The sequence below is a fragment of the Ochlerotatus camptorhynchus genome, unplaced genomic scaffold, assembly GCF_037179485.1.
Source record: "Ochlerotatus camptorhynchus isolate MF236.1 unplaced genomic scaffold, CSIRO-AGI_Acam_v1.1 ptg000093l, whole genome shotgun sequence".
Lineage (NCBI taxonomy): Eukaryota > Metazoa > Arthropoda > Insecta > Diptera > Culicidae > Ochlerotatus > Ochlerotatus camptorhynchus.
In genome coordinates, this window is record NW_027040583.1 from 102,299 (window position 1) to 115,644 (window position 13,346).

General features: G+C 39.4%; 1 protein-coding gene across 1 annotated transcript in view; it reads right to left on the reverse strand.

The window, feature by feature from the left end:
- The window catches only part of LOC135698672 (ras-specific guanine nucleotide-releasing factor 2-like), a gene marked incomplete at its 3' end in the record, with an annotated part of 206,776 nt that overhangs the window by 101,681 nt on the left and 91,749 nt on the right, over window positions 1–13,346 (reverse strand). The window contains exons 5-12 of the mRNA XM_065218750.1: window positions 10,903–11,009; window positions 10,531–10,678; window positions 8,905–9,219; window positions 3,518–3,695; window positions 2,948–3,370; window positions 2,757–2,880; window positions 2,352–2,695; window positions 1,856–2,209 (exon numbers count right to left, since the gene is read on the reverse strand). Of these exons, the coding sequence (XP_065074822.1) occupies window positions 1,856–2,209; window positions 2,352–2,695; window positions 2,757–2,880; window positions 2,948–3,370; window positions 3,518–3,695; window positions 8,905–9,219; window positions 10,531–10,678; window positions 10,903–11,009 (1,993 nt within the window). The remainder of the gene's footprint in view (window positions 1–1,855; window positions 2,210–2,351; window positions 2,696–2,756; window positions 2,881–2,947; window positions 3,371–3,517; window positions 3,696–8,904; window positions 9,220–10,530; window positions 10,679–10,902; window positions 11,010–13,346) is intronic.

Here is a 13,346-nt window from a genome sequence, read left to right on the forward strand (position 1 = left end):
AATGCGCCAGTTTCACCACAACTACAAAAAATCAAAGATTTTGTTGATATTGTTAGCTTTAAAAGTATGAATCATAGCACAAGACAATCGGTTAACCGATTGAGTGTTATGTTTCTGAAATCCTTTAAAGCTGACAATGCAGACTAAATTTTGTTTGCTGGCTACATTTTTATCATCCACTAAATAAACATGAGTTTAGCTACTTTTCTTCGAAATGGGTACTTTTTTACTCATTAATGGGTACTTGAAGGTTAGCATGTAGATAAATATGTAATCGTAAGTCCGTATGCGGGAAAATTGCTATGCCATATATCTCGAGAACGAGTGAAGATATTGCAAAATGGACAAAAATTTCATCGTTCCAGGACTCAGACCCCTTGCGCCACCTCTTAATGTCAACGAAAAAAATCTAAATTATTTACATGTTACTTTATAAGTCCCAATCAGGGGTTGAAAAGGTTGATGTTTTTACTACACTCGCTTCGTTGTCGTGCGTGACCGTCTGTTTGTATTCGTATTCTCGTGCTCTACCGTCGTCTCTGTTAAACAACACAAACGGTAGAATAACATTCGAGCAAAAATCATATCATATGACATGTGTGATTTCGTTCTAATTCCTCAATCTGATGTAAATTAATCCATTACTGATCAGAAATGTTATTACTAAAAATCCTTGCTTGCAATTGTCATAATTCACATTAGCAGAACATCAGCAGCTCTTTTTATGAGAATAACTAAAATACATACATCCGAGACGGTCTTTGGTAACAGTGTCGTATGACAGAGCCTGTCATATGACATTTTAGTTTGGTACTGTAATTTGATAGCTTGTTTTGCAAGTGTCGGAAGCAAAGGCAGTCGATTATCACAGAAAATGTGTCGACTACCGTGACCGCTTACAAGACTGGTCCCAATAACCATTTTCCACATGGGAAAACATGTCCCCGAATGATTTTGAAAAATAATCCCTACGCTAGTATTCCAGTCCCAACCAGATTTCCAAGGCAACTCTAATAAAAACTCCAAGGGCATCTTTGCATAAACTTCAAGGATAGTTTCGAGAGAATTACGAAGAGGGTCCCAAGGGAATTGTAAGGAAAATATAAAAGAACTTCTGGAGGCACTTCCATCTCTTTTTGGAAAAATGGTATGTAATTTTGAGAAAACACTAACGAATAAAAAAATCCAGAAGTTTTCAAAAGAAAATTCAATGTGAACATTTCAAAGATATTTTGTGCAGGATTCCAAATAATATTGGTGGAACAAAATTTATTTTGTGAGATTTGTGAGCTATAATTTATTTATAGACGCTGTACATAGAAAAAATAATAATAATAAATAATCAGAACAAGAGACATCTGATGAAATCTGAGACAAACAAAATCATTCGCAATCATCCTCGAAAAAAATTGGAAAATGTGGACTTTAAAACAAAAAATGTATTTCATGTCATGATTCCTCAAAATCCATAAGATCTTGTGCGATTCGTACGCTGGAACAATGATTTTTTTTATCTTCGAATATAAGAAGTGGGGCATAGTCAGTTAAAGAGGCAGGCTCGATTCCCGGTCTGCTCTAGAAAATCATTCGGGTTGAAAATTTTCTTGATTTCTCTGGGCGTAGAGTGCGATTGCGCCTACCTCACAATATACACCTGACTTTTTTCAATTTGGAAAGGAAAGTATCTTTTAAAAAATTATTGCCCAGCAACCCCCCGTCAATGGCGCTGTTCAATATAAAAACCATATCATGAGATGTGAATAAACAAATGCTGGTCCGCATGAGAAATGAACAAACAAATGCAAATCGTCTAGTACTTAGAATCTTTCCCACCACATCTGAATCTTATACTTACCGGAAACGGAACTAGCACCGGACGTTCTCCTCGGCGACATGCGTCCATCTTGGTATGGCAGTTCCAAAAAGTCTGTCTGGTGGTCACAATCGCAGGTTGGTTCCGCCGGTGGATCATAGAATACGCTCTTCAACGCATTCAGGACGGTTTCTCCATCGGTGAACACACGATAAGTGAGCAGGAACGTGTTCAAAAAGTCAATCGATAGGAACCGTAGATCAGTCAACCGTTGCAGTAATCGTTCTGGAGTTGCGTAACGAACCTGAGGTAGTTTGCACGAATTGAGCGTTCGCGAGAAACGAATATCAACGTCATCCTTGAATAATCTCGGGTCGGCACGTAGCGCTTGATGTCCTGCAAAGATGGATCCTTCATAGATTTTACCGAAAGTACCACAGTGACAACACCAAAAATAAGAAAGAAACAGAAAGAGAGAAACCAGCTTGAAGAAAATACAACACGAAGAACATCTGCTTTGTTTGGAGATAAAGTTTACCTCCAGATGAACCACCGATCCCCGGTGAAAGAAGCGAGTGCATGTGAATATTATCCAAACACTGTGATATATCACTGATCCAGGCTTCTTTGTCCTGGATGGTCGGTGCAATCAAATGTATGCTATGCCTAGCTCCAGATTTTGTTTCAACGAATATCTTGAAATCTCGATTCCCAGCATTGACAGACTCAGTCACACTCAGCGTACTGCCCCTGGTAGAGGCGGAGCACACGGAAGCATCTTCGTCCTCAGGGTGCACTTCACTTGGATCTTCGACGAGGGTTGCATCCGCCAGCGGAATTTTACCCACGTCCGGTAGTAGGTGCAATCGCCCACCGGATGTTCTATAGAGTAATAAAAACCATTCACTCAAGCACAACTGAAAGCTTTCACTAAAGCACTCACCGAGTTGCTATAATCATATGATTCGAAAAAAGAAAGCACTGCCGAACCGCATCACGTTCGCTTTTGAACGAAGCCAATCGACTGCGAATCCTGCCTCTACCTGGTGGAACTTGCACAAGACTTCCTGCAAAAGCACAGCAATGTTATCCATTGAAGTTTGTTATATCCAACCACGTGGAGCAAAAGCTTACCCTGTCTTACAAACACCTGATTCACGTCTAGCAAAATGTCACACCCCTCGACGATCATGCGCTCCACGGCTAGATTCTTTCGAAGATTTTCCGTCTCCGAAACTTCATCGTGCATTTGGCGCGAAAGGTCTTCCAATTGTTGCCGCGCATTTTGCAAGCTCTTCCGTTCCACGTGGTCATGCGGAGTGTGGGCCAGCAGTTCATGCAGAGTGATTATGTACCGAGGAATCTGGTGCATCGGATATGTGAGAAATGTTTCCAGGCTGCGGCCCTGACAGGTGGGTTTTGCTTCCAGCCTTTTCAGTACGGTTGCAAAGTTAGGATTGCTCTTGCACTCGGTTAGCACCTGAAGACTGTAATGATGGTTGCGTACATACTCCTGGTAGATGCTCAGCATGGGCAGGAGCATGTCGAACAAATCCCCTAGAAATGTAGTTAGAAATTAAAGCTAATTTTATACAACAATGATAGATGCAATGAGGTGAAGAAAGTGTCCATCAATCCAATATGACAGACCGAGGAAAACAGAGTGAGATAGTGTGACGTTGTCCCGGTTGATATCTGTCTTACCAAGCACCAACGTTGGCCAGGATTCGAGTCGCGATGTGAGGCCCTTCAGGAAGATCTGATGCAGAAACAAAACCGTTTCCCCGTTCAGGAAGATGGAGTTTACGTCTTCGTGGGAACAGGGAGGACGCTTCGAGCTGGCAGCCATTTTGAACGGGCGGAGGAAGCACGCAACGAGTACCTGTTGATTGATTGGTTGATTCAATAATTTTCATAATTTATTCAGTGGTACAGTATATTTATTTTAGCAGAAAATAATATCTGAATTGGATATTCGGAGGGCTATTCTTGATATATAGGTAGTCTTCAAATAGACTTTATTTGAAATGTCAGCTCGGCGGTTCTCAGTGTTTATTTCCTAGCGACCTTCTAATAGACATTTTGTAAATATTCCATGCAGTGTCATCCCTAATGTTTGGGCCTAAAAAGTATCCTCAATTATAATTAACGTTTTTCATAGCTTCAAAATATTCCACCCTATTTGCTTGTTAACAGTTATCGATACACGCAATGAGGGTTAATTGCATCTTTATAACCTTTGGAAATGACGCCCCTTAATTAATTGTAAAAATCAAGTGCCATGTATTGAAGGCGCAGGTGGTTGAGTGGAAAGAGTTCTCATTCCAGTAGGTCTGGATTGAATAATAAATTCTCAGTATGTTTTTTTTTCTTTATTTAGTTCGAAATTTCCTTCGGAATACTCCTTGGCTTCACTTTAAAATCCCATTTGTATTATCCGTATAACCATGTACTTGTTTTCACAATACCCTTGGCAGTCTCCAAAGAACTCATTCGAAGATCGCAGATGGCATTGAATTCATTTCAGAATTATCTTTAAATTATCAACAGAAGTCCTTAATAATTTCAGCGTCTCTTAGAAGTTATATGCAGAATGCCCTTGAAATTATGCTGATTGATATAATATCAATGAAATGAATGTCATGTTCGCTTCATTGCCTTGTCCTTTGGCGGGGGCCGTTTTCGCCAACCCCTCACTACATCACAGGATACACGTCAAAAACGGTAAGGCATCACTGATGATAGAAATAATAGTTTCAAGTTGGATCACTAGGTGGCTCCAGCGAACAAAAATAATGTTATGAAGGTTGAACACGAAAAAATCCGGACACAAAAATCTTGTTGTGATAATAAAAATGCGTTTTTTATAGTTCAATGTAACAGCTAAACCTTAGTAGGTATTATGATTATTGTAAGTCCATTGTTTCAGTCTTCCTTCTTACCATAGGCCATTGCTCGAACTTTTCTTCGTACACGGTACATCATATTTTGTACGAGCCCTATTCCCACTTGTTTGGCTGCCAAATTTCATTTCCACTTGAAATCCTTCAGGTTTAGTTGCAGTTCCACCCTTTTTCTTTAGTATGTGCTTCATAATTGACCATTATTCCTCAATTATACTTATTTTCATACTTTTTCCCAGATTCATCTCCTTGGAAACCACTGTGACGCCATTTTCGCTGTACCACTGTTTGGTGGAATTTGAGTAGGGGTAGCTTTCCAAGTCCTGCCAGAATAGGCAATTCACCTCATGCTGCTCCAGAAAAGGCAGTAGTCTATTCCGTAGGCACTCTTCCTGGTAAATTTGCTGGTTCATGGTCTTAGAAGTAACGAAACCTCCACTTTTCAGTCCACAACTGCAGGTTGCTCGCCAGACAAGGAAATTTAAGGAGAATTTCGACTTATCCTTGATTTTACATTCTTCTGGGGCATTCGTCCGGTCCACCGAGGTGTAAAATTCCTGCTCGGGAATTTGAACGAAAACTGCAGTATGTTTTGTCGTCCAGAATCACGCAATCGTGTTTTGTTAACGAATTCTTGTACACTAATAAAATTCTAAACTTATAGTTTATTTGGTTCGTACACATACTTCTTATAAGATATTCAAAACATTATTTTTATATGAGTAAACATAAACATCATAACAAACCCCTTATCTGTTATAAGATAGCCCATAACACTTATATGAGTGACATATTTTATTTATATGTGTGATACCATAAAAAATATGTTTTGCATCATTATGCATCACATAATTTTGATGTTTGAGCGCTGAGTGGTGCTAACTTCTAACTGATTGGTGCAAGGCAAACGTGAGTAGGTGCATATAAATGATTTGTTTGAAATAACATTTTTTTGCGAATTTTTCCGCAGGGAGGAGCAGGCTAGACCCTCTGATGCACCTTTCGACAGAAACGGGATGACTCAAACGGAAAACGTCTCCACGCGGAAAATCCCTCTGAAATTACCGATGTAGGGGAAATGTATGTAATGTCAGCCCAAGTGTCCCTAATTTGGGCCCTGACATCAATTCAGCAATCGACTAAATTTTCAATAGCAACCATTCGACCATCATTCGATCTTTTGTCCCCCTTCTCATCATTCGAACTTCTGGCCATTCGACATTTTGCTTCTTCGACCTTTAACCATAGAATCATTATTATTTAAGATAACACAATATTTCAAGAGCAAATTTTCATTACGTCGAAAGTAACAAAGGTAAACAAAGTCGAGCTATCAAAATGCTATCGATGCTACTTAAGTCACCCAATTTCTTTGGAGATGCCGCTTGTCTTAAGTAACAGCGCATAGAAACCCGTAAAAAGTGTGCGTTCGTCGTTTCGAATTGTTTGTTGCTAAGCTGATTTCGGTGATCCTAAAAGTATGAATGGACTGCACGTAAGGAGACGTGATTGATAATTCTCCCAAATATCCTGGTAAATACACTTTGACTTAAGTAAGATAAGGGGGCCACCAAACGACGTATAATATCTTTTGACTCAAGAAACAATTTTTGTCATGAAAGCTAGCTACACTCTAATATCTAATCTAAACTTGTCGGAACTACCTAATTAACAATTTTATCTGAAATAATCTTAAACAGCCAAAAAATTGGCATATACAGCTAATTTTTGCCTGTATAACCTAATCTACTAAAATCGTTTATCGTGTATTAACTAAATTTCTCTAAAATTCTCTGAAGTCCACTGATCATCTTTGTAATTTAGGAAATCTAACTATAACTTGCATACAACTTCTATGAATCTCTGAAATAATAAGAGAGCTCGTGAAAAGAAAAACTGCTAAACTTGAGAAGAGGTTTGCCAAAACCACAGATACTCTACCCAGAATCACATATCAGTCCCATATTAATAGGAAATCCAGGACGTAAAATTATTGACTGAATGTGAAAGCACTTCACTATTCAATTCATTGCTCTATCCAGACTGTGTGTACCCAACGGTAAAGGATGAGGCAATGTAAGAGCCTACAAAATTATTCAGTCACTCACGAACAGGTGACTCACACAGCATGCAATTGAAGCATTTTTGCATAGAAAACTGTATGCTCAATTATTCAAAACAAATAGTGGATAGCAACACTGAAGAACAAGCGAATGAGTGCTCTGCTGTCAGTGACTTGTTTACTTCCCAATCATTCAAACTCTCACGGTAAAGTGAATGTGTAAAATTCATACGAAAATCACTCATTGAACCTGACCTTTTTGCACACTGAAGAAATCAAGTAAAGATGGGACTGATACGCGATTATGGGCAGTACAGTAATGGACATAATGAATAATACACCGTGCTGCAAGCTGCTACTTTTTAGTGCGTTTTCACAAAATTTCTGTAATATTGGCTACTGGTTGATCAAGTATTTAAGGTTTATTTTTGGTATTGATCTTGGTTTCATTGGCTGAGTTCATACAGACTTAAGCAATTTTAGAAATCGCTTCTTATTCGTCTGCCTTTTTAAAACTTATTTAAGTACAATGAACCACATCAGCTATTTGTTATTCGTTCATAGTCATAATGTGCTGAGAATTTATTTCAATTCATGTACGACGAAAAAAGTTACAGCAGTTTAATTTGTTTCACCATACACAAAAAGTTATGGTTACTTACTTTTGATTCCAAGATTCGGATATCTGATTATCAAAACAGCTTTGAAAACACATGGTACTTTTTGACGGGAACAAAGAGACGGCAAAATGCATTTTTTGACGGTGAAAAAATAAATCAACTTATTGTAACTTTTTTTCGTCATGAACAGATTTTAGAAAATATTGTGTATTTGGTTTAATTATGAGAATAATGTGTTATGTTCAAAGGTTAAAAACTTCAGTTTATTCGAATAATTGTACTTCAAAAAAATATAGTTTGAGAAAAGGTAGTCAAAAAAGAAGCGTTATAATAAAATTTTACAATCTTCATACAGACTAAACCAATCTAAAAACGTGACCGATAACCCTTAATGATTGATCAACGTGCGATCAAAATTTAAGAAATTTTAATGTTCAGTTGAAAAGTTACAGCTCTTCGAACTTTCACGTATAGACCCAAAAATCACAGTGTGTAATTTAAAATGACCAGTATTGTAATCGCTATTTCAGCACTACCCACATTTAAATAGGATCTACCCAAATTCGTCAAAACTGAACCTACCGAAATATGAGTAAACTAAGTAGGGAGTGAAAAGTTGACATATGGACATCATCAACCTGAATCCAATCAATGTTGTTCATTTGTCAACTTGTCACTGCCAACTTGAAAGATCTTGAAAGTGCTTGAGATACGATTTGCAAACTACAGTTGTTGAAAAGACTTCGAGGAGGTTCAGAGAGCTTTGGATACGAGCTCCGAACGAGTACATACAATTTAATTGGTGTTCAGGGAACTGATAAGGTGGAATTTTTTAGTGGTTTTAGAGATTTTAGAAATAAGAAGGGTTTTAAATATAGAAATATGTTCTAGGAACTACAGTAGAATCGCTCTGAAATTTTCAGGGACTTTCGAAAAATGCCAACAAACATTAGCTACATGATAAAATCAGGACATCGAAGGTCATCCTGAATTCCCTTACATATTCTTTATATTTTTTATTAAGAAGACTTTCAACCCTGGGCTAGTTCCTCTCCGGAATTCCCATACTAATAATAATGCGTATGTTATCCTAAGGAATGTCTCATTTTGTATAATTATATTATAACTATAAAAAGTCTAAGTAAATTTGAGGAGGATAAGGAAGGGCTTCTGACAAGTCTATGATAGTCTACAAGGAGGGAGAAGACGTAAAACAATATCAAATTTCGGTCTACGTGGCTTATGAACGCCCTCTTTCAAAACTACGAGAACACATGGCGTATCACAAATATGTTGCGCAATTTTACAAATTCGCAATCAACGAAAGAATCCCGGCCCTAAAATATAATCACCTTTTTTTATCAATTTTGATATTTGCTATTACGCTCTCTGTGCACGTAGTCAGTAATATATTTAACATCTCAATCAAATCCTAAAAAACCACTGCTTCACAAAATTCAATTTTGCGTAATATCAAAATGCAATTTCCCACCCCAGAAAATTTACCTCCAACTGCTCCAGGTACTCCTCCTCCGCTTCGACCATACTGAAAACCAGATGGTTCCGTTTTCGCATGCTCTCGGCATGCGGTGACCTTATATACTCCTCGACAATTTGCTTCCAACGGCGCCGGCACAGCCAACCGCGAAAAAAGCTCTGCACCTTCTTAATCTTCCTCAGCTCGATGGAATCGTGCACGGAAGCGCACAGACCCGGAAGTGAAGAGTGCTCGTCGTGGCTTTCACCTGGAATGCTAAAACTGCCCCGACCCACTGGAGTGGCCGAGTAGCTGGAGCGGGTTTCTTTGCGTAGCACACATATCTGGAAGCGGAAGGGTAAACAATGAACAGATCCCGGAACAAGCGACACACTCACACAAAAAAACAACAGTCAGGAAACGCGTGGGAGGGAAGTTATGGTAGATACACCTGTCTAGCGTAAGCAAGCAACGGTGGAGCGGTGTTGTTTGATTTGTTCTTGCTCAGACAAATAAGACATGATTGTAGTTTCCGGGAAAACGACAATACATCCGTCTGCAACGAACCGTACATGAAATAGCCTTCATCTTTCAGCGCACTTTGCAAAAAAAAGTCGCAAGCAGGATTCATATTACGCGTACAATGAACTACGATGAATGCAGTTTTATTGTCGTTCAGCAGAAAACTGGAAAAACCCACTCGTTGTATACGATACATAAGCATCGGAAGTCGCTATAATGCGCATTACTCCCGACACTATGTATAACGTATAGAACGAGAGTAAAATCGCTTTTCGCTAGAGGGTTTTTCCAGTTTTCAACTGTAACGACAATATATTTGTTCATACATAACGATCGCGATGTTGACAAAAACCCATGATGAGAAAAAAAAGTGACACGAGTAACACGATCTCCATGGTGAGGGAAACTTATGCTACATATAGTGGAGAGGTATCCCGAGCAAAGTCCAGCATCAAAATGACAGCAAATTGAAAACAAGTTTTGATATCAGCATCAAACTGAAATCATAATTTGATTTCATTTTACGCAATTAACAAATTTGATACCAAATTTTGTTTTCATTTTCAAAAATATGTTGTTGCGGCTTTGTTTTCATTGCCTTAGCATAACATCAAATTGAATACATGTTTTGTTATCAAAAGGAAAAATTGATATTAAATTGAGTTTTCAGTTTGTTCTCACTGATAACAGAAATAGTTTTCAATGTGATGTCACAGGAAGAGTTTTTTGCTCATTATTATCAGCGAAATCACAACATCAAATTTAGATTTCAATTTGATCTCACACTTTGCTCGGGATGGCTGTTCGTCAGAGTTTGGAGCAGGGTTACAAACGACCAGAACCAACCATGCAGTCGGAATTTTGATTGTATACGTATGTCAAAAGCAGTAAAAACACTAGTTAGATTAAACGAAACGAGACTGATAAACAAAAAAAGGGAAAGTAGCACCAAGCTCTGAAACAATAATTGACTTCCTTTTTCCCGCTATCGCGTAGCATCCAGTCCTATACATGTACGGTCAGAATATGAGCTTACTCGTTGTACCAAGTTCCTTCGCCGTACACCCTTCGACACCCAAGTGTTCCACCGAGGCTCTACGGTCTGAGTCGAGGGAAAAACAAACAGCACTTACCTCCGATCTCAGCTTCCGTATTTCGGATGCGAGCTCTTCGCACTGTTGAGTGTACTGCCATTTGGCCGTCTTCTCGCTTTCGACGACCTGAAGCAGGTGGACGTGCTTTTGTTCAAGCTCTTCCTTCTGCAGCAGCAGTTTGTTGAAGCTGATGGAGGGGTGGAAAAACAAGAAAATTGAGAAAAATGGCAACGACCACGCAAGCACTGATTGGACACAGATATGTGGCGAGTCTTATTTTGGTTCCATGAAAAGCAGGAATTGTTTGCCTACCCATCCTAATTGAATCACAACTCGAATACCTTCAATCTGCACTCAGTTAATATCTAACATCATACCAAAACAACCAAGGAGGTTACTAGACGTAATTACCTTGCTTCTCTGATGGCAATTATCCACGCTGAACATTCCGACTCTGTGGAGGCACGCAGCTCGTACTGTCGTTGATTTTCACGTCTGTAGCAAATTGTGAAGCAGTGCTGCAATTATAATCAAACATTTTTCCAGATAATTTATCAGTATCCTGCAGAACAAAGAGCGCATTATTTTTGAAGGGCGTAAATTATTTGATCATGTTTCTTTAGGGGGCGTTCTCACTTTTGGTTTTAATCGTATTAAAAAAAACTAATTTATCCACCTTTGCTGATATCTCTTTTATTTATTTTATGGTCTATCAGTGCTCTCTTTGCTGTCGACACAGGCAGCAGAGTGTTTTTTTTTTCGGTTCGGGTCACGCGATAGGCTGTTATTCGATAGCAACTATAGTTGCGGTGCTTGCTCATTGTGTGAAGTTCGTTCGCATTTATCGTTGCCTTGTTGGAAGCTAACAACTGGAAATTTCGGTGCAAATAAAATTGACTGTTGGATTCAGCTTCGCAGCCAGCTGTAAAAGACCGTCAATGGACAAAATAGCGACCTTTATGAAAACGCTGGAAGTGGATCCCTTTCAGATGATCACTACATACAGTATAGCGGAGGAAAAATGTATGTTTATCAAGTTCAAATCAGAGGAATCCATGCTTCATTGCTTATTTCACAACCGTGAATAATAATTTATCTGTTATGCCGATGGAAAACCAGTTGAGTACGCATGCCGCCTGCGGAGGCACCGTTCAGTACGTGAGAGTTTACGACTTTCCACCAAAGGTCCCGAATAAGTAATGTTGATGCTGATGAAATACGGTTATGTGAAGCGTGTCATTTGGGAGAAATTCCCAGCTGCCTTGACCCTCGATATGCTGATAGGTGTAAGAGGAATTTACATGACGGTAAAAAAGGAGTTTCCCAACTCGCTGCATTTCTTCAATCGGAAGGGGGACGTATTCTACCAAGGGAACAAAAACATGTCTTTTTTTGTAAGATGGAGGGACATTGGATGAACTCCTGCCCCATGAGAAAGGAATGAAGGCAGCTAGTAAAACAACAACAAGAAGAGGAAGACAAACAACGGAGCTATGAAGAAACCAGTGCCAGTTCGTAGGCTGGTGTAGTGAATGGAGGTGCGACGTCAGTAGACAACGATAAAGACACAATCCAAAAAAAATCATTAAATAACCATATCATTTTGTACAGGGATTTTCATAATGCGTTCTTAAAAAATATAAAAAAGGTCAACAATGAAGCTGGACTCATTAGCAAACCATGCTAAAATTCACTTTTTTGCTGTTCAGGAGGACATTGAGTTGCCTAGCAACGTCCATGGCGTCTTAAAGAAATTGTCCCAGAAATGAAAACTAATTATATTTTCGGTATAAATTGTACGGAATCTAGCAAAAAAAGTAAAGTACTTACGTTTCATAACGTAGAACCGAAGAACCGTAGAACCGAAAAGTACAGCACAAGATTTAAGAAAATTGGTGTCCTCCCAGGAAGAGTTATAGAAACTATTATACATTGCCCCTCATTAAAAATACTGGTTTTCGACTCCGCCTTCCAGCCGGTGCCGGTGGTGTAGTGGTAAGCGTGACTGCTTTCTAGCACCCCAATGGGTCTGGGTTCAATCCCAGCCGTGGTCGGTGGGGTTTTTCTGAGGCATAAAAATCTCTGGTCACGTCTTCCTTCGGAAGGGAAGTAAAGCCGTTGGTCTCGGCCCATGTGTGTTGAATGGGTGCGATATCCTACGCAGGTGTGGAAGCTGCCTTCCTGCACATTCGATTGCCGTCAATGGATGGCAATCGATGCCCGTCGGTGATTGGCACTAGATTGCGGAACAGAGACCGACGTTTAATAAAGGAATGAAGGAAGGGAAGTAAAGCCGTTGGTCCCCGGTCTTTGAATTGATGGGTCGACAGGTAGGGTCCAGGTGTGAGAGCTGCCTCCCTGGTGGCGGTTGCATACCCAGTACGAAAAACAAGATCGACGGAAACAAATCAAGGAAAAAAAATTCATCGGTTCAGTGGTTATTGAGATGTCATCGAAACAAGAAGAAAATCGCCGGAGAATTTTGCGTACCGTCATGGAAAATCCGACTGTGGCCATGAGATGGATCGGAAGACAACTGGGAATCACCCATACAACTGTGTCTCGGGTGGTAAAATCGTTTAAGGAGTCCCAGACGACCGAGCGCACAGTGGCACGAATATGAATAAAGACGGTCAAAAATATTTTCTACCCTTTTTCGACGTTTTGGAGACTGGGTGTCTTGGGAGAAGTTGCTCAAAATTATAACTCGCATCTTTTGAAATACACACCTGAATAATCTTTAAGCTAGTATTACACATCCAAATTCTAACTTTTTCCAGTTACGAGATAATGGTTCCATGTCTTGGACAAAGTTGCAGAGCAGTTGATTTCATGAACATTTGCTAAAGACACCA